The sequence below is a fragment of the Nelumbo lutea genome, chromosome 1, assembly GCF_056320005.1.
Source record: "Nelumbo lutea isolate HS-2025 chromosome 1, American lotus-T2T, whole genome shotgun sequence".
Lineage (NCBI taxonomy): Eukaryota > Viridiplantae > Streptophyta > Magnoliopsida > Proteales > Nelumbonaceae > Nelumbo > Nelumbo lutea.
In genome coordinates this window covers 4,477,718-4,498,474 of record NC_142684.1, presented here as the reverse complement: position 1 = coordinate 4,498,474, position 20,757 = coordinate 4,477,718, and the positions used below count along the sequence as shown (strand labels likewise).

At 39.0% G+C, this 20,757-nt stretch overlaps 1 protein-coding gene and 1 non-coding gene across 2 annotated transcripts; one reads left to right on the top strand and one right to left on the bottom strand.

The window, feature by feature from the left end:
* Positions 1–10,251: 10,251 nt before the first annotated feature.
* CR4 (crinkly4) lies at positions 10,252–14,358 on the top strand. Its single transcript, XM_088982226.1, has 2 exons — positions 10,252–10,984; positions 11,351–14,358. The coding sequence occupies exon 2, from the start codon at positions 11,373–11,375 to the stop codon at positions 14,088–14,090; it is 2,718 nt and encodes a 905-aa protein (XP_088838352.1). The 5' UTR covers positions 10,252–10,984; positions 11,351–11,372; the 3' UTR covers positions 14,091–14,358.
* A 1,343-nt stretch (positions 14,359–15,701) lies between these two features.
* TRNAT-UGU (transfer RNA threonine (anticodon UGU)) lies at positions 15,702–15,772 on the bottom strand. The gene has a single exon. It is a non-coding gene; the product is annotated as a tRNA-Thr (tRNA).
* Positions 15,773–20,757: the final 4,985 nt, after the last annotated feature.

Below are 20,757 nucleotides of genomic sequence, written 5' to 3'. Positions count from 1 at the left end.
GAGCATAAAAAGAGTATCTACACTAGGGCTGCAAGTCGGGTCAAGTTGAGGCCAACCCTAGCCCAACCCTAATCCTAACCCAACCCAACCTTCAACCCGACCAACCCAACCCCAACCCTAATCCTAACTAAATTCCTTCAACCCTAACCCAACCCAACCCGAAGTCAAACCCAACCTTCTTCACATCCTTTAAAACCTCATAGAATTTCTCAATTTTAGATCTTAACTCAACTTTCACTATATATATATTAATCTTATGTTTCATTAGTATTTGTTTTTTGTTTATTTTGTTCTTTTAGTACAAAATTCAGAAAACAAATGTTAGAAATGACTATGTTATTAAGGTTTTAATCTTTCTGATTAGGATTAAGTGAAGTGATTATCTTAAAAGAAATACATGATACTATGTGGTGGGGGCTATACAAATATCATGCATCTAAACAAATCAATGTATGTTATATCTTACATATAACATATATTTATATAACGTGTACTATAGAGTCAGGTTCGGGTTGGCTAAGGGGTCAACCCTAACCCAACCTGAAGTAAAATTGGGTTCATGAATTTCAACCCTAACTCGAACATCAACCCGACCCAATCCAGCCCAACTTTTTTGGGTTGGGTTTGGGCCAACCCAGCCCAGGTTGCAGCCTTAATCTAAATAATTTATTACCTCAAGTTCCTAAAGATTGACACAGTTTTGCACAACTTAATGTAGGCCCTGTTTAAAGTCTTTTTAAAAGATCTTTTGGGCTTTTAGAAGCCTAATAGACCAAAAATAGTCTTTTTTTTCCTGTTTGGCTAGTGAAAGCCCGTTAGACCAAAAGACAAATTCCAAAAAAAGACCCTAAAAGATCAAAGTGGTCTAGATCTGAGAAGCTTTGAGCTTATGGTCTATTTGGGCTTCTCAACTTTTCGATGCTTTTGACAAAAATTTGAGAGAAGACCTCTACCCCAAGGTATGTTCTTTTTCTCATCCTTTTCTTCTTCTTCTCACAAGTACTAATTGAGACTCGTTAACTTTGTTCAAGTTTTTCATCGTGTTCTTCTCATTTTTCATGTCATCATTCTTCACCGTGTTTTGGTGGTTGGGTTCAACCTTGATGCAACATTAAATTACAGCGGCGGGAGAGGACTGAGGCGAGGCTGAAAATGACATAAAAGGAAAGAAGATAAGTTGACAAAAACAAAGGGAGAGAGAGAGAGAGAGAGAGAGAGAGAGAGGACAGTGGTGATCGAGAAATGAGAGGGAGAGAAAAAATAAAAGAGAAAAACTTGAGAGGGGAGATCGAAGGCACACCATTTCGTCATTGTTTGTTGAAAAGAAGGGGAGGATGAATTATAGATTAGTTGAAATGAAAAAAGCTTAGGCTATATTTATATTTAGGATTAAGGTATTTTGGAAATTTCAAGGAAGTTTAGGGGCATTTTAGTAATTTTGGGAATTTTTGGTTAAACCAATATTCCAATCCAATGGTGGGGTTTTTGGGTCAAAGTATGAAGGGCTAAGATTAGTCTGAGAATACATAGTGGTTTTATGTGTATGGATCAATAAGAATGACCGAAATTGAATCTTGTTAGATGAGTGGGTAATCAGGGGTATTTTTGGTTGAAGTTTGGTAGGATGGGGTTTTTGCACATTCTGAATCGATTGGTAGGGTCATATTGGTCCAATTGGGCCTAGATCAGGCAGATCTAGATAGGGGAGTGGTTTGATCAATCCAAAACTTTGAAATAGAATCTTGGTGTGATTAAGGAAATGAAGGAATCTTTAGTTGAAATTTGTCAAGGTGGGGATTTTGAGCATAATGGGACTGACTTGTGGGGTCGGATTGAGCCAAATGGGCTTGGATTAGACAGATCTGGAGGGGTAGTGATTTAGTTAATTTAGAGCTTAAAATAAAATCTTAATGCGATGGAGGGAAAACAAGGGATTCTTTAGTTGAAATTTTATTGGATGATGTGGGACCCATGGGTAATATTTGCATGTTTGAATGTGTTATTGGGTCCTGCACATACAATTTAACATGTATGTGTGGGGGATCAACTAGTATGCTTGCCAAGTGCCTTCATAGTCTTCTCTTTGATGAGTTGTAGTAGATGATCAATTAGAGTAGTTTTTTAGTAGCTTTCTCATGTTTGATTTGCTAGAACTTCCTCCGATGAAGCGATTTGGCGATGGTGATGAAATCATTATGCCTAAGTAGTAGATTCAACAAAGTTTCCACTTCTTCATCTTTGTTACATTTCTAGCTTTCATTCAATTTAGGATCAAAGGAGGTTTTCTTAAGATAATTGCATACTTAGTAAAACCATTAGTACTCACAATGAGGTTGTTATCATCAAAATACATAGGATCAGTTATAAATTCAAGTGTGTGAACTTGGCTATGTGCGAATTACAAGTCAATATGCTGGTATTTCGTATGCATGGGGCCCACATGCCACATGGGTTCAATGCATAAGAAACACCTGTTGTTCACTTGTGATTTGTTACAAAAACAGATTCTCATACTTGTGTTTGCACAAAATCCAAACTCATCTTTGTTACATGGGTTCTAATAAGAATATTCAAACTATCATCATTATTATTTTTAATTCTTTCAATTCCCTTTCATTTGGACCTATGATTAAGGAATTAATTTGTATTTCCCTCATTAAATCCCATATCTAAGGCGTTTTTATTAATTTTGTATAAAAGATTTGCTGATTAAATCTATATGGCTATATATACCATACAATTTTAATAATACAAAAATTATGTTTTTTTTTAAATACAACCAAAAAATGAAACTATTCTTCCATTTGGGTAGTAGGTCAATGGTTCAACCATCTTAGTCAAATCGCAAATGAATCAATCTATCTTGTCATAATTAAGTAAAAATATAAAAAGGTAAAGAATGAAAATTGTGTGGAAAAAATGGAACACTCTAATATTATATATTCATCATATTAAACAAAAAATAAGCATATAATGAATAAGAAGTATATTTATTAATGATGTAAGTGACAAAATTTAAAATTGACTAACTAGCAAAATTGTTTTCTTGTTGAAGAAGTAGTTTAGTGGTTTAACTATCTAGGTTAAATGTGTCAATTAATCTCATGTAATTTTGACAATCTTACCAAAAAATAATCATCATTCTGCTTGAAATTCTATGCCAAATCTTACACCATTGTCTTTGGTAGTGTGGAGATGGGGATGGAGAATGAAATTTCTACTCCACCCCGACCCTGATTATATATATTATTTTATTTATATATGATATTATTTATTATATATATCAAAATTTATTTAAAATATTATTTTATATTTTAATAATTTCTTTTATTTTAAGTAAATTTATTTTAAAAAACTATTAATTAAAAAATTTTGAGGATTTGGGTCCCATGGGGAACCTAGCTCCATTGGGAATTGGGGATGGAAGACAACTTTTAATCCCAACGGGGATTTATTTTAAAATTGAAATGGGGGACGTGGAATATGACCCCTGCCACATCACCATTCCTAAAATAGGGGTGTTGCATACTACCATTAATTATCAATGTTTTTGATAAATCATTAATTATTAAATTATCCCATATAAAATCAGAGGAATACCCTACTTGATGTAGTAAAGCCAAGGATTAATATACTGACACGATATGCTTGATACGGAGTGTATTGTATCGATGTTGGACCTCACCAGCATAGGATACGTTGCGTATCGTGCTAGTCTTGTGTATCGGTCTGATACGCTGTTGTATCGGCGCGCATCATGCAATATACACACCAATATGACAACAAACCACACCTTTGTCTGACAACAATGAGGGCGTGATTCAAACCAAAGAACTGAAGTCTCCCGATGACCAAAAGTATATGCCTCTTCAACCACCAAGCCATTTTCTACTTTTTGACAATAAATGAAGTACACCTTTATCAACATTAAAGTCTACATGCATGCAATCCAAATAAATAATATATAATAATATTCAACAACTCCAACTATAAGTTAAGAAGAATAATTTTCAAAGTTAGTATTTTATGAACCAATGGAATAAATAATTTATCAACTCTACATATATACCAAAAAATGATTTTTAATTTCAATAAATTTATACAAATAAAATATTAATAATAGAGTAATTATTTTAATGCTTAAAATTTATAAATTTGCACATTATATGTATATTTAATTTTTTATAAATTATTAATATTTTAATTTTCATTAAATAACAATGTATTTACTATTTACGAAGATAAAAATATTATTTACAAAATATTGGAGAATATAACATAAATTGAATTGGTCAATTCCATTAATCTACATTTTTATAAAAATAAAATAATTTTGTATAGTAGAAATTTTATAAAATAAAATATTAATAATGGAATAATTTTTTTAGTAATTAAAATTTATGAATTTTCATATGATATATATTTTCAAAATTTTAATAGATTTGATATATTTTAAGTTAAGATTATGTTTTTTATAAATTATTAATTAAGATTTTATAATAACATATTTAGTTTTTAAAAAATGAAAATATTGTTTTCCAAACATTTGAGAATTGATTTTTTTTGTTGATTTTTGTTAATTTTAAAAATTAAAAATAGTAAAATTGAAATGTTGATATAGTAATTCAAATAGAATAGTTGCATATATTTTGTGCAGTGGAATTTAATAGAAAATAAAATAATAATGTCATTGTGCATGTATTAATTTCTAAGAATCTATATAATATGTGTCTTGAATTTTTGATTTATGCATTATCCATAAAATTGCATAATATTTATGCATCTTGCTATATTAGTTGTAATATATTTTTTCATATATACTATTAAAATATAAAACTCCTATGTATTTATATTTATTTATAGTTATTTTAATATTAAACTTAATATTATTAATATATTTATGAAATTTTTATACATTTTCCTAATGTATCCAAACGTTTCCATATATTTTGATCCGTATCCATATATTTTTTAAGCATATCCATATCTATATCGATATCTAAATTATCCAATACAATATCTAATACCAATACCTAATACCAATACAATACCAATACTAAGTTTGATTCTTAAGTAAAATTATGGTAAAAATAGAAGATATACTAAAGTTTGGCCATTGACCATGTCGCTATACTGAAATAATGGTGTGTGGATTAAATTAGAAATCCATCTTATAAAACATAATTAAATGGAGCGACCGTTCCTGGAAATTAAGTTGAAACATAATTAAATGGCATTTCCTTGACGACAATGAATCCCAGTTTTTTAATTAACAGGGCCCAGCATTGATTGGTTTAATATTATTGTTCTGCTCTGCCGCTTAGAATATAAAGGGGAAACCCTGTTTGCCAAGAAGGAGAAGACTTTGTTTGCATCTCAGATAAGAGAAAGAAGGATTAGTGGTGGAAAACAAACAAAAGGGCATTTGGTTGTTACGTGGTCTCGTCGAACCACTTAACTTGCAAATGTGGGGCACGCGAATGATTGTGTGTTGTGTCAGGTATGGCACGACCTAACATGATCCATATATATATATATATATATATATAATTTTATTTTCAGTTTTATTATATTATATTATTTTATTATTGCATATACAAAAAATTATATACATCAAAATTCATATAAAATAAAATTTTAAGTTCTTTTTTAATTTTTTGTATATATATTTAATTTATGTTAAAATTTTCATTATTTTTCAAAAAATAAAAAAAACATGACTTGGTCCGGCCTATGGCTCGACTTGGCCTAAGGTTCGGCCTGCAGCACAACATGTAATGACAAGGCTCGTGTGGGCTCAGGCTGTGGACTGTGCTGGGTTGACCTCCCAAAATATCCCATGGGAGGAAAACATGACCTGACTCAGCCCGCGGGACGGCAAGACATGGCCCGTACTTTGCATGAATCATATGTGGGCCATGCCATTCCAACCTAGCATGGCCTGATTTACACCTTTATTCAAGAGGAGTCCAGATATGCTCCTCATAGAGCACACCTCACACCCACTTCATAGCATATCCTGGCTGCACGTTGGGAACACCTCCCATACTTGTATTTATTATTCATGGGGAAATGTTACCGATGGTGGAATGTGGCAGTGAGGTCAGTGTGAGGCGCATAAACACATCCCAATTCCTTCGAGAGAGGGGAAACGTGAGATACAAGTATACAAAGGCATGGCAATGGCAGAGCATCTGTATTAAAAATAATGAAAATGCTACTTCTTTTGGAAAAGAAATTTTGGATCATCGAGGAAAGACAAACGGATGTAAAACCATCTTTATTATTATAGGTATATACTCAATTGTTGTGGGCATTTTTTGACTTTATAAAATATATTGTAGATGAATATATAATCAAAAAATAATAAATGCATATAAAATATTATATTATAAATAATAAATAATATATTATATATAATAAATCATAAAAATATATAAAATATATAAATAATATAAAAATATATAATATGCATAAATATAAGTATTGTATATATAACTATATACCGGTCGATTCGGTTAACCGTTAGTTTTTTATATCAATTAATCAAAACAGAACCAGTTCAAAAATACTAAACTGAAACCAAACTAAACTGTTCGATTAATGAGAATTTTTGGTTCAGTTCAGCTTTTTAGTTTTTCTTGCTCACCCCTACCAATTGGTCAAGGTAACCCCCTGTCTTTGTATTTGCTTCTGTACCCATGAAAAAACAAAAAAAACTAGGGATGATGAAGCTATAAAAATAAAACTAGGGATGATGGAGCTCTAAAAATTATTCTTTATAATATAGTGACCTCTTCACCTTTTCTTTTAGACTATTAGGATCAGTTTGGGAAGAGTATACATACAAATATATACAATATAAATACATACAAAATATAAGATTTTATACTCTATATATTTGTATTTGTACTCTTTCCAAACTTAGCCTTATGGATAAATAATGTTTTTTTAATACCTGAATATAAATATAAATTGTGCCACAATTCTTCTCTCAACTTTTTCTATGAAATTCAACAAAGAAAACTCCAAAAGTTGATTAGTAAATTTAAAGTAGTGCCATAAATGAGATCCTGTTACATGTACTTGTTCATTAAATTCTTTCGTGGCATGTGGAATAAATTAATGTTTAAGTAACAAATACTCAAATCTTGATGTAATAATAATCCAATGAATGGCTGTAAGTTGTTCTATATCCTACCAAATCCTGATACTGAGATGAAGTATTCTAATCCATTATAGAATTGTCTTTGGATCAAATATTTTGGAGCTCCATGGCCACCGAATTGTTGATTTTGTTGGGCCCATGTGGATGAGTGGCTTGCACAATGAAGTGGAGAGGCCCACAAACTGATTCTGATTCAAGGAACTTATCTCCACCAACAAAAAAAAAAAGTCTAAAAATGTCATGATCATATTAAAAATTGTCTTTTTGGGCAAGCATACCACATTATTTTTTTCTAAGGGTTGAGCCTTTTAAAATAATTTTCTTTGAAGGCAAGACAGAGAGGAGAAGGTTGGGGCTAGTAAAACCTCGATGCACATTGGACTCATTTGACCTGGATTTGACCCTATATCCAACTAAAGCTACTCCATGTTTCAGTTCAAACCCTTTGGCACTTGAACAACTGAATTAAATGCAGAAGGGTGGGGTTTTCAATTTTAAAAATAATAATTTACTGATTTTGTATTCTGAGAGAAAAGAGAGAGAGACATGGTGTTATATTAGGTTTCATGAATATTTAGAATACTATTCGTCTTGTCCCTCTGTTAAACCAAATTGCAATTTGCAGATTCATTACTCCTAATAAAACAAAGTGCAGAGAACATCACATGTTATATAAAGAAAGCTAGCTAGGAAGGAAGGTATTCACATTAAAGAACTAAATTGTGTTTGAACAATTAGGGATGGAATGTATACACTCTATCTTCCAGAAAATTGGTTTTTTCATTAATCAGATGGATACACCCCTATCTGCCAGTTAGATTCCGGGTAAATTCTTTTGCCTGTACTAGAGACTCTAGTTTCCATGGTGTTTGGAAGCGTGAGCGTTTTTGGCACAGCTTTTCAAGAAAAAATACCTATACTTTCAAGACCCATTTTTCACAAAAAAACGCTTCTGCCATATAGACAATGAGTAACAGTATGCTGTTTGGTAAGATGATTTTTATCGCCATTATATGCTGATAGGTAAGCATCACATAGGATACACATCAGTCAACCGTTGGGGGAAATGGTTCTCACCAATTTGGCGTTTCATGTATCGGTGGGGTCCCGATTTTTGAGACATCCTGATTTTTTAATAATCGGCTGAACCAAACAATATGGGCGTTTGTTGAAATGCCTATGTGGATCCAATGTGGCACCATTTTTTTGAAAAACGACAACGGTTACAAACATCCCCTTCATTAGGATAGAAACCTAAGTAAAGAGATTGGAGGAGAAAAGGGGCGAATTTGGCTTTTGTCAGGGAAAATCGGTGCTTGCACCGTTCTAACAGCCCCTTGCAACCTTGCATTAGGAATATTGTGCATGAAATAAATCACATAATTACGGAGATATTCCCAATGTAAGGCTGTTGGAACAGGCTTTGCCTTGACCAAAGCTGGACTCAAAAGGGGCAACCCCTCCCCATCCCCGCCCGGGTCACCCCATATCCAAAATCCCCTACCCCCTTCCCCAGTGGTGGGGCAGGTCCGAGGCACCCGGGTGGGGCACCCCTCTCCACTTTGACCCTATAATTAAAATCCCCCCAGTGACAGGAGGAAAACCTACCCCATTCAAGGCATGTCAAGGTGGGGCCCCGATTTTATGGGAAAAATTGCCATCTCTACATTAGTTTATTCATCCAAAGAAATGTTGTTACCGTGGGGTCTAATAAAAAAAACTAAAATTTTCTCTAATAGGGGTGCGACTCAATCAAATTAAACAAAGGCGGGGTTGAGCTCGACCCAACCCTTCTCGCATATAGTACATCTATATTCAACCAAGGCTATATATACTAAGGAAAAATGTATGACATTGGAAAGACTTGACACCGAAAGTCTTTGACCAGTTGCATTCCCCAGTGAATTTTGATGAAAACCCAACTGATTGGTTATTACTTTTATGATGTAAGTTGATTGATTTCAACCATTGTAGTGGAATACAAATATTTGAATGTTTAGGATGGATTTACCTCAACCCAAGCCCAATTAAAGCGGCTCAAAAGAAACAAAGAAAAGCCCAATTAAAGCTGACCCATCTCTGACATGGATTCGGGTCAGTGCAGATTTACCACTTAACCCGATCCACCATCATCTCTACTCTTTGGGTCATAATTTTATGAATTAACTAGATTGTTAGATTGTCTAGTTGGAAAGTTGATTAACATTTAACAAACTGATGAGACAGTGAGCTTTCCAGTTCCTGATTATCTGATGATTTTCATTTCTCACGGGCTGAGTGATCTAACAACTTTTCAATCTGGTCCAAGTCTGATAACATTGCCCCAAAATCCAAACAATTTGCTCCTTTAAGAAAGAACAAATGCTCTTTTATGGTGGATAATAAGGCCATGCCTGGCACAAAAGGAACATCCCCTCCTTTTTGGCCTAATATTGAGACAGACTAACATGTTTAACGGTCCATCTGTTAAGTATGACCGCTCTTACATTAATGGGTGAGTTGGGTCGAGGCTAAACCAGTTGGATGAAGGTGAAAGTGTTGAAGAAACCTTTTTCAGATTGGGAATTGATAGAAAACAGTAGGTTCACTTTATGCTTGTGGGACTACATATGAGAACTATAATATTGGAATCTTTTATGCTCAAAATCCTAGCTACGGGAATCCAACATACTATTCTGTCAACCCTGAGATTGAATATCCCAATCTGATGATTTTGACACAAGGACAGACTGCATTATCCACCCAACAAGGTAAGTTATATCCAGCCCTTGTTTAAAATTTGACAAGTTCAGTGGTTAGTTAATAGGAAGAATCCAAGTATCCAAAACACATGGTAGGGAAATGTTTTGATAAATTAATGAAAATCCTAATCAGAGTTTAACAAACAAATCTTATACTCAAAATCTATCGGTCATCACATGGAAAACAGTAAAATAAACCTTGTTTTCTTCTTGCAAAATATGTTATTTTGTCCCCAAAAGAAGCAACATTTTTATATATAGTAATCACTTATTCTATAAAATAATCACAGTATTATAATCCAAAAAGAATAGGAGAAGACTGAAGACCTCACACGAATCCATAAAAACTACAGGTTAGAAGAATGATGCTTGAAACAAGACAAGGGAAGAAGGAGAGGGTGGATTAATAAAAGCAGAAACAAGGCACCCATGTAAAGAAAGGGTGCTGAACTGATGGGTGCACTGATCTAGCAAAAATTCGAAATTGTGGACATGTTACAGACTACAGAAAACCAGGCATGAAAAGATGAAGGGCATTAAATTCTCATTTAAGTCCTCACCTACACTTGGTCACGTTTGAAGCTGGGAAGTTAATGGCATTTAATGCTCTCTCCCACTTACCATCACCATTCCTGCAATCTTCTCCGTTTCTATAACCCATCTTCACCCATCCACTTTTTTAGTTTTTCACTAATCGCTTGTTTCTGCAACATCTCTCAGCTCTCTACCAACTTTAGTAAGAGAAAAGAGAGAGATTTAAAAAAGAAAAAAGAAATCTGTAAGCTGTTTCAGTAGATGGTTACAGAAGATGAAGCTTTAAAGGTAGAATCAGTAGAACCTGATCTTGGGTGTGCCGCTTGCATCAAAGTTGCGAAGTTGCAGATTGCATTCCTGGAACTCATTTTTGAAGTCCTGTTTAGAGTTGTTACCCAAAAGCAAGAAGAATTTTTTTTTTCTTTTTTTTTTGTATGGGTCTTGCAGAAGAAGAGCATCTGGGGAGTTTGATATCACAGAAGCTTCTTTTGGACGGAGTATTTGGCATTTGGATCTTATGATTTATCTAAGCAGCACTCAGGTTTGAATTCTAGTCCTTCACTGCTATTCAAACATGGGATTTCCTTGTCTTCGTCTTTAGTGGTTTTTCTTCCCACATCCGAAAAATAGAACAAGAAGAGGAGTTTCAAAAGTCAGGACAGATATTCCTTCTGAGCATAATTTCTGCTATGTTTTGTTTTTTAGTTATCTTGTTTTGTTTCTTTGTAAAGAGTCGTTCAATATAGAAGACTTTCTCATCTGGGCATGGAACTGGATGTCAGAAGTGGTAGATTCTTATTTGGGTTGTAATGTTGGTCGGAATTTCAGATAACTGTTGTAGCTTTCAGGTTTTGTTTAAATAATTGGTTGGATTTATTGGCGAAAAATTCCTGGAGTTTGATCACAGGTTTCTCATCTGGGTTTTGAAGATGGACACCCGGAAAGCAGGTTTTCTTCTCCAAGCTGTAGTGTTGTTGATGGCCATTGCAGATTCATGGTTGCAGGTGTCTGGTCTAGGCTCCATGTCCTCAATCGCTGTGTCTTATGGTGAGAATGGTCCTGTTTTCTGTGGTTTGAAGTCAGATGGGTCTCATCTTGTGACCTGCTATGGAGCAGACTCAGCTGTAATCTTCGGAGCTCCTTCTCGGTTTCCGATCCTAGGCCTAACCGCCGGTGATGGATTTGTGTGTGGGCTTCTAATGGAGTCCAACCAGCCTTACTGTTGGGGGAGTAGCATTTACATCAAAATGGGTGTCCCACAACCGATGATTGAGGGAGCTGCTTATTCAGAGATTAGTGCTGGAGATCACCACATCTGCGGCTTGAGGATGCCAGAGATGGGAAGAATGCATGGAAACACTTCCCTAGTTGATTGTTGGGGTTACAACATGACAGCCAACCATGTTTTTAGTGGCAAGATCAAGGCCATTACAGCTGGTTCTGTGTTTAATTGTGGGTTGTTTTCTGATAATGGAACCGTTTTCTGTTGGGGTGATGAAACTAGTAGTGGGGTTATGGATTTAATTCCCAGAGATACAAGGTTTCGGAAGATTTCTGCAGGAGGGTTTCATGTGTGTGGTGTCGTAGAAGGTGAGAATTCTAGAGCCATTTGCTGGGGGAAGAGCATGAACGGGGAAGAAAAGACTGCTTATTTGGGTGATGGGAATGTTGAGTTGGTCCCAGATGATCCCATGATTTCTATTGTAGGTGGAAAATTTCATGCCTGTGGAATTAAGAGTTCTGATAATGGGGTGATTTGCTGGGGTTTTCACACTGATAAGAGCACTCCAGCTCCTGGAGGAGTTAAGGTTTATGAGATTGCAGCTGGAGATTACTTCACCTGTGGAGTTCTTGCTGGAAAATCTCTGCAACCCGTTTGTTGGGGTCTTGGTTTCCCCCCATCCCTGCCCTTGGCAGTATCACCAGGTCTCTGCTCGTCTAGTCCTTGCACTCGTGGTTTCTTTGAGTTAACCCAAGGAAGTCAGCCGTGCAAGGCGCCTAACTCGTATGTTTGTTTTCCTTGCAGCAATGGCTGCCCTGCTGAGATGTATCAGACTGTGCAGTGCACAACCAAATCTGATAGAGTCTGTGAGTTCAACTGTTCTATCTGTGTCTCGGGCCAGTGCATATCCAATTGTTCTTCTTCCCCTGTAATGGGAGGGAAAAAGAGAAATGGTCGATTCTGGTCTCTCCAGATGCCAATTTTTGTTGCAGAGCTCATCTTTGCTATCTTCCTGGTAACTGCTGTTTCTTTAACTGCATTCCTTTATGTCCGTTACAAATTACAGAGGTGCCAATGCTCATTGGCAGAATCAAAAGTCACCAAGAACAATGGGGTTTTGGCTATCAGCAAAGAGAATGGTAAAGTCCGACCTGACTTCGATGACCTTAAGCTCAGGAGGGCTCAGACATTCACCTATGAGGAACTCGAGAGAGCTACTGGTGGATTTAAGGAAGAATCCCAAGTGGGGAAAGGTAGTTTTTCCTGTGTGTTCAAAGGTATATTGAAGGATGGGACAGTGGTTGCAGTTAAGAGAGCAATCAAATCTACAGACCTGAAAAAAAACTCAAAGGAGTTCCACACTGAGCTTGATCTTCTCTCTAGACTAAACCATGCACACTTGCTCAATCTGCTGGGATACTGTGAAGAAGGAGGGGAGAGGCTTCTGGTGTATGAGTTCATGGCTCATGGGTCATTGCATCAACACCTCCATGGCAAGGACCCAAGCCTGAAAGAGCAATTGGATTGGGTCCGAAGGGTCACCATTGCAGTCCAGGCAGCTCGCGGAATTGAATACTTGCATGGTTATGCTTGCCCACCTGTGATTCATCGAGATATCAAGTCCTCGAATATTCTCATTGACGAAGAACACAACGCTCGAGTTGCTGATTTTGGCCTCTCATTGCTAGGTCCAGCTGACAGTAGCTCCCCATTGGCTGAGTTACCTGCAGGGACCTTGGGGTATCTCGACCCTGAGTACTACAGACTTCACTATCTAACAACCAAGTCTGATGTCTACAGCTTTGGTGTCTTACTATTGGAAATTCTAAGTGGCCGTAAGGCCATTGATATGCAATTCGAAGAAGGGAACATAGTTGAATGGGCAGTTCCACTGATCAAAGCTGGAGATGTATCAGCAATCTTGGACCCAGTATTGAAACCTCCAGATGATCTTGAGGCTCTAAGGAGGATAGCAAACGTGGCATCTAAGTGTGTGAGAATGAGAGGGAAGGAGAGGCCATCCATGGATAAGGTGACAACAGCATTAGAAAGAGCCCTTGCACTTTTGATGGGGAGCCCATGTAATGAGCAGCCAATCTTGCCTACAGAGGTGGTCTTGGGTAGTAGTAGGCTGCATAAGAAGTCATCACAGAGGTCTTCAAACAGATCAGGCTCAGATGCAGATGCAATCGAAGCTGATCAGGATCAAAGGTTTGAGTTTAGAGCTCCTTCCTGGATCACATTTCCAAGTGTTGCCTCATCCCAAAGGAGGAAGTCTTCAGTTTCAGATGCAGACATTGATGGGAAGAATTTAGAAGCAAAAAACTTGGGTAATGGGGGTGCTGGTGATGGGTTGAGGTGTTTGGAGGAAGAGATTGGGCCTGCTTCTCCTGAACAGAACTTGTTCTTGCAGCATAATTTCTAAGAGTTCCAACAGTATATTCTGTATTGTTACTCAATGGACGAAATAGAAAGAAAAAAAAAAGATTGCAGATTTGCATATCTAAAAACACGTTTTCTGAGTCTTCTGATCTTGGTGGGTTTCAAGTATTTTTTTTTTTCTTTTTCTTTTTTGCTTTGGAAGGAAATGTAAAAATTGGGATGGAGCATGTAGTTTTCTAAAATTGCTGCTCCGTGTTGTTTTGTACTTTTTTGGCAACTATTGTGTATTAAATTCTAACTTGGCTAAAAAACTAGAATTAGACATCTGTATGGTTAAGTTACTTGTGACACCACAAAAAAACTGTCTTTATGGTAAACTAAACCCACATAGCTAACCACCACGTCAATTTGGTTAGTTACCTGTGGCTAGGGTTGGTTGTAACTCGGGTTGACCCACAACCCCAGCCCGTCCAAGTTGCACCTGTCTGTGTTTTGACAAGCAGTTCTTAAGGCTCAATTTGAAAGGAGTATAAATACAAATATGCACTATGCACTGTATAAATACATACAAAATAATACAAAAATAAGGTTTTGTACTCTACATATTTGTATTTGTATTATATATATTTGTATTTTACTCCTTCCAACAGGGCCTAAAGAATGATTGGTTCAACATTGGCTTTATCCTTTATACTGTCGAATTATTTGTTTTTTACACCAACTCACGTAAGAGAAAATGCTCACACAACACCCCCGGCCCCCCTGAGCTGGTGAGAAGGAAATGTCTAAATAATGTTTTTTTTTTTAAATGACTTTTGCATAATCTAAAATAAAATAAGTACAAAATATTTGGTACCTAATGAACCCAACCAAAATTCTTACAAAATATAAAAGAAAAAAGAGTAATCAAATTCTTACAAGAAAAGAAAGAGTCCAACCAAATATGATTATGATTTGGTGAAGTTTAATTGCCTATGTAATGCCGGTGTGATAGAGAAACGGGCATTCAATGCAATGATGCTAAGCCGTCAATGCCTGATCTGACTCGACGGATCCGAATTGATGGGTTGGTTTTGGTTTCAGGATGTGCACCTAATGGGTCCATTTTGATTTTTGATATATTGTCTTATTATCAGTTTGAAATTGGTTCAACCTAATTGACCCAAGTATTTATTATGTACATATAATATATTAAATGGAAAAGTACAGACAGTCCTAATGCAGATATCATATTTCTACCGCAAAACTATAAACATTTAAAAGGTTAAAAAACCACACTTTATGTATCCATACTCGCTCATGAATTGACATCAATTCTGAGCTGGCACCTATCCCAAATGTACTTTAAACCTACATATTCTGACTTGGGATTATCAGTTATTCTCACTATATTAAATAAGTTATATATTAGGTGCATATATATACAAACATGATTATAATAAATTTACTATATATATTCGGGACAATCTGAGAACCCATAAGTTTGATTCAGGGTCTAAAATTACAGACCCTACTGGATCTGTTCGATTTCAATTCCTTAATATTTATTGTCGGATTGGTTCTGGTTCCCACCATTCCTTACAAAAAAAAAATGATTCTAAATTTCAAATAATAAGCCTTAAAAGTGTTGGATGCCAAGCTATTTGATTTAAATTGCCCCCACGCAGGACCGAACTACGACCTTCAGTTTACAAGACTGATGCTCTACCACTGAGCTATAGGGGCTGTACATAACTAACATCTAAACCGATTCTTTAGAACTGATTTTAGTGTAAGATACGTTACACGTGCAAGCTCATGATGATCATGTTTTGTATTTTAACGATCAATTCATCGTCGATACGAAAACAATAATAAAAAAAAAACGTAAAATCACTCATTAATCTATACTATAAATAAAAGAGCAAATAGTTCTATTTTCTGGATTTTTCATTAGGCATTTTTATTCCTTATCTAAGAAATATACAACTGGCATAAAAAAAGGGCATATATATTCTTTATTCTCACTTCAAAAACTGTCCACTTATAATTAAGAAATTGTTCACTTATAACTGTTCAAAAACTGTCCATAAATTATAAATAGTTTTATCTTAACGATACTATTACATGCAAATGCAAGTACATTTTTACTAATAACAATAAATTTTAAAATAACTATTGATGATTATTGAAACAATTAATAGGATCGGCCTTGGAAGCCCTAGGGTGTCCAATAGTGATTATTGAAACCGGCCCATTTTTAATTCTTTTATTTTAATTCAAATGGTCACTTATTTGTTGGGTTTATATCAATTTTGAACAGAGTTCAGATTGCAATCAGATATTAATATTTTGTATCATTGAATAAAGGGAATATATTGAAATTAATGACTCTTTAGATACATTTAAATTGAATTGAATTGAATAGGATTATATTATATTGGACAAAAGTGGATCTGTATTTGATTCGATTATAAAATATTCATATTTGGGTCTTCTTAATGCGAATTAATTCAAATTCGAATTGAGATGAATGACCATTTGCATCCCTACTAAAATACCATTGTGATTTGTTTGTAATGCAATTCCATTTGCACTGGTACGAAAGTATGGGAGTGCAAATGAATTGAATGCAAGTTCTGATGTGTTTTTGTTTTTAAAATTTTATTCTTTTATTTATTCAAAGTGTAATTATTTTTGGATTTGTAGAAAATTAAAAATCAAACATAGGGGTATTTAAACTTGATGAAGGAAGATTTGACCCGACCTACAGTTATGCGACACGTGGCAGAAACAACAGCTCGGCAAAAAGGCCAGCCTAAGGCGTGAACAAGGGGACACCAGCGGACCGAACTCCCTAAGGGGGGCCCGAACTCACCCTTGGCCCAAAACCAGAGTAATCCGAACTGGCCTACCTTCAGTTCGGGATATACCTCACCGAACTGCCAACCTTGTAACAGCTCGGGATATACCTCGCCGAACTGGCCTGCCTTGTAACAGTTCGGGATATACCTCGCCGAATTGGCCAAACTTGTAACGGCTCGGGATATATCTCGCCGAACTGTCTTGCCTTGTAACAGTTCGGGATACACCTCGCCGAACTGATCTGCCCTATAGATACCTCCGAACTCAAGACTTCGCCTCGCTCACCACTCCGCATCACCTTCTGGGCACCAAAACCGAACAAGTACCATGCCTGACACTGAGGAAGTCCGTGCCCGAGGGCGCCGCACCTGACTGACTTGGGATCTGACACTTGGCGGCCGCACTCTAAACGACCACCTGCCACCGCCACTGACACCGCCATCTCTAGTTAGAGAGACGGTTAGGCAGTGACGGTTCTGTCCCAGCAGAAAGGACGACGACCGAATTGACAAACGCAAGGGTAATCATACCCGACCTGACAAGGGCCTCGGAGCGAGTGCGCGAAGTGATTATAAGAGTCCCCTGCCCCCAACAAACAAGGTATGTAAACTTTGCACTATCTGGTTTTATCTTGCTTTTGAAGGATTCTAACTTAAGCTTCGGAGCCGTTACACCGGGTTCCCCCCGGAGCTTCCTCATCTCCTCCGTTTCAGGTTCCCTGCTATTCAGTTCAGAAGCAAGGTCGTTGATAGCTAAGACCGGCCGGATCGCGCTTCATCAATTGGCGCCGTCTGTGGGAAAGCTTCAAAAAGCCTCCCTCCAAACTTCCATACCCCCTTTTCTTCAAAAAAAAAAACCCAATGCTCATGGCCTCCTCCAGCAACGCCGGACGTGGCACGGAGACAAACACCACCAGGGAACAACTTCAAGTCCCCATGGTGTGCGTTGGACAGTTCACCATCCCCCTTTCGGTGGATGGGATCCCCAGCTTGAATACGCCACAAGCAGTGGCGCCCGTAAACATTCCTGCCACAAGCATCCCCTTTCCTTCCCCTATTGAGACAACCTTTACTGAATCGACTGCCGTCCCCCTGGCAGCCAGCCAAAACCGGTTGGACGACCTGATGCAGTGCATGCGGGCAATGCAAGCCCAAATGCAACAGTTCCAGTAGCACCGGCTTCACCAGCACCAAGTGCTGCACAACATCTCTCAGTATCACTATCAATAGCAGTTCCCCCAACTGCCACTGAACCAACCACTACTTCCACCTCGCCACCCCGCTCCGAAGCCGGTCAGGCCTCCCCGCAGGATGGACACCCCCACCAAGGAAAGGCCTCCTGGCCCCAGAACCCCCCTAACAGCCAGGCCTCGTCCCCAGGCCGAAGAGAGAAAAAAATCATCCCCGCCTCACAGGTCGCAGGCGGGTCGGGAACCTCGCCCATGAGATCGGCACCTCGGCGCTCCAAGCCCGAGTTTTTGCTCACGGAAAACCGATTCGGCACCCTGGCGGCAGACTACTAGCATTCCGGGCCCATCGAGCTCGGCAACACGGAGGTCAGCGCCAGTACAAGGCCCACTCAACAACGAAGGCGCCGATGAAGTTGCTGAACCGCCACCCGTGTCTTGTCAGAGCTCAGAGGCAAAGAAGAGACGAGCTCAGACAAGGTAGGAGCTGCCCCGATTCTCTCGGTCCCTTCCCCCCTTGCGTCAGAACTCCTAGCGGTCCCCTTACCCAGAAATTTTAAGCTCCCACCTCTGGACAAGTACGACGGGTCCTTCGACCCCAACGACCACGTTGACGCTTTCCAGTCCCAAATGCACCTCGCCAGGGCCAGCGAATCGTGCATGTGCGTGGCCTTCACTACCACCCTCAGGGGGGTAGCCCGCACTTGGTATAGGAACCTGGCCCCCGGGTCGATAAAGTGCTGGACCCATTTCATGCAGGTCTTCACCGCACACTTTGTCACCAGCCAACGGTGCCCCAGAACAGAGGAAAGCATCTTCAGAGTAGTCCAAAGGGAAGGAGAATCCATCCGGGGCTACATCAAGCGATTCAATGAAGCATGCTTGCAGATATCGCGGTTGGACACCGCGTTGCAGCTCGCGACGACCAAAAGAGGGGTAACGCACAAAGAATTCAAATGGCACATGGTAGCTAACCAGCCGACAACCGTGGCCGAATTCCTCAAGCTCGCGGACAAGTTCATGAGGACAGAGGAAGAAATCAACCAACGAACCGAAGGCGGGAACGAGAAAAGAAAGAGGGAAGGCGAGCCCTCCAACCCAGTCGACAGGAAAAACCCAGCCCAGGAGCCGAAGCTGAACCAGTCATTCCGAGCTCCCCTAGCAGTTCGGATGGATTACACGCCGTTAAACACAGGGCGGACCGAGATCTTAATGACGATCAAGGACGCCCCATACGTGAAGTGGCCACCTCGCCTAAAGGGAAATCCGAACGAGAGAAATAAGAAATTGTATTGTAGTTTCCATAGAGACCATGGTCATAGTACCGAGCAGTGTAATAATCTCCGGGACGAGATAGAGGGGTTCATCCGTCGCGGATACTTAAGAAACTTTGTATAGCACAACAATAATAACAGTAAGGCAGGTCGGCAAGGGGAGCACGAAAAGGATGCCCCCAAGTCTAGCAGCAGACCTGCCGAGCCGTTGCAGCGACAACCTCCAGAAGAGAGGCCAGTTCGGGGAACCATCCATGTAATTGTGGGAGGTTCGGTGGTAGTAGGGCGTACCTCGACAGCGGCCCGGACTTCAGTTCGCGAAGCGGCCCTCGAGGAACAGAACCCCCCAAAGAGACCAAAGACCGAAGAACCAATCTTCTTCACGGAGGATGATGCGCGAGGAGTCCGCTACCCCCATGATGACGCGCTTGTCATCAAACTAAGGATCAACGACTTCGAGGTCAGACGCGTACTCGTAGATTCAGGCAGCTCAGCTGACATCCTCTTTAAATCGGCATTTGACCAGCTACAGTTACAGAGGAGCGAGCTGAAGCCCGCGAACACTCCCCTGGTTGGTTTCAGCGGAGAGGAAGTCAGGCCCCTCAGAAAAATAACAGTACCTGTGGAAGTCAGCACATGGCCTTGTGCAGTCAGACTCAACCATGATTTCCTGGTGGTCACAACCCCCTCCCCATACAATGCCATAATAGGGCAGCTAATCACACATATCCTACGAGCGGTGGTCTCCACCTACTATCTGGCCATGAATTTCCCTACGGACTTCAATGTGGGGGTAGCGCGGGGCGACCAGCTCGAGTCCTGCAAGTGTTATGTTGCCGCCCTGAAGGGAAAAACCAAGGCGGCCGACGACCTCGAACTAGAGAGGCCTGCGGAGCAGGGTGAGGAACGAGCTTCGCCCATAGAGGAAACGGTCGCAATCCCGACTTCGGCTACGGACCCAGCTCGCACACTTCAGATCGGAGCTTCCGTCGAGGAACCCCTACGAACCGAACTGGTGAGTTTTTTACTTCAAAATTTAGATATTTTTGCCTGGTCCGCGGCTGACATGCCCGGCATTAGCCCCAACCTGATAACTCACAAACTTAATACTGACCCTGTAGTCAGACCCGTTAGACAAAAGAAACGCAACTTAGCCCCAGAACGCTGGGTGGCGGTCGACGAGGAGGTCGAGAAGCTCCTTGCAGCAAACTTCATAAGGGAAGTCCATTACCTGAGCTGGGTGGCCAACCCGGTGCTAGTAAAAAAGGTGAACGACAAGTGGCGCATGTGCGTCGACTACACCGACCTGAACTGAGCTTGCCCGAAAGATTGCTTCCCCCTCCCCAGAATTGACCGCCTAGTGGACGCGACCTCGGGACATGAGTTGCTAAGCTTCCTGGACGCCT

Coding starts and splice junctions, on each gene's coding strand:
- CR4 (XM_088982226.1), top strand. CDS start 11,373: ATGGACACCCGGAAAGCAGGTTTTCTTCTCCAAGCTGTAGTGTTGTTG.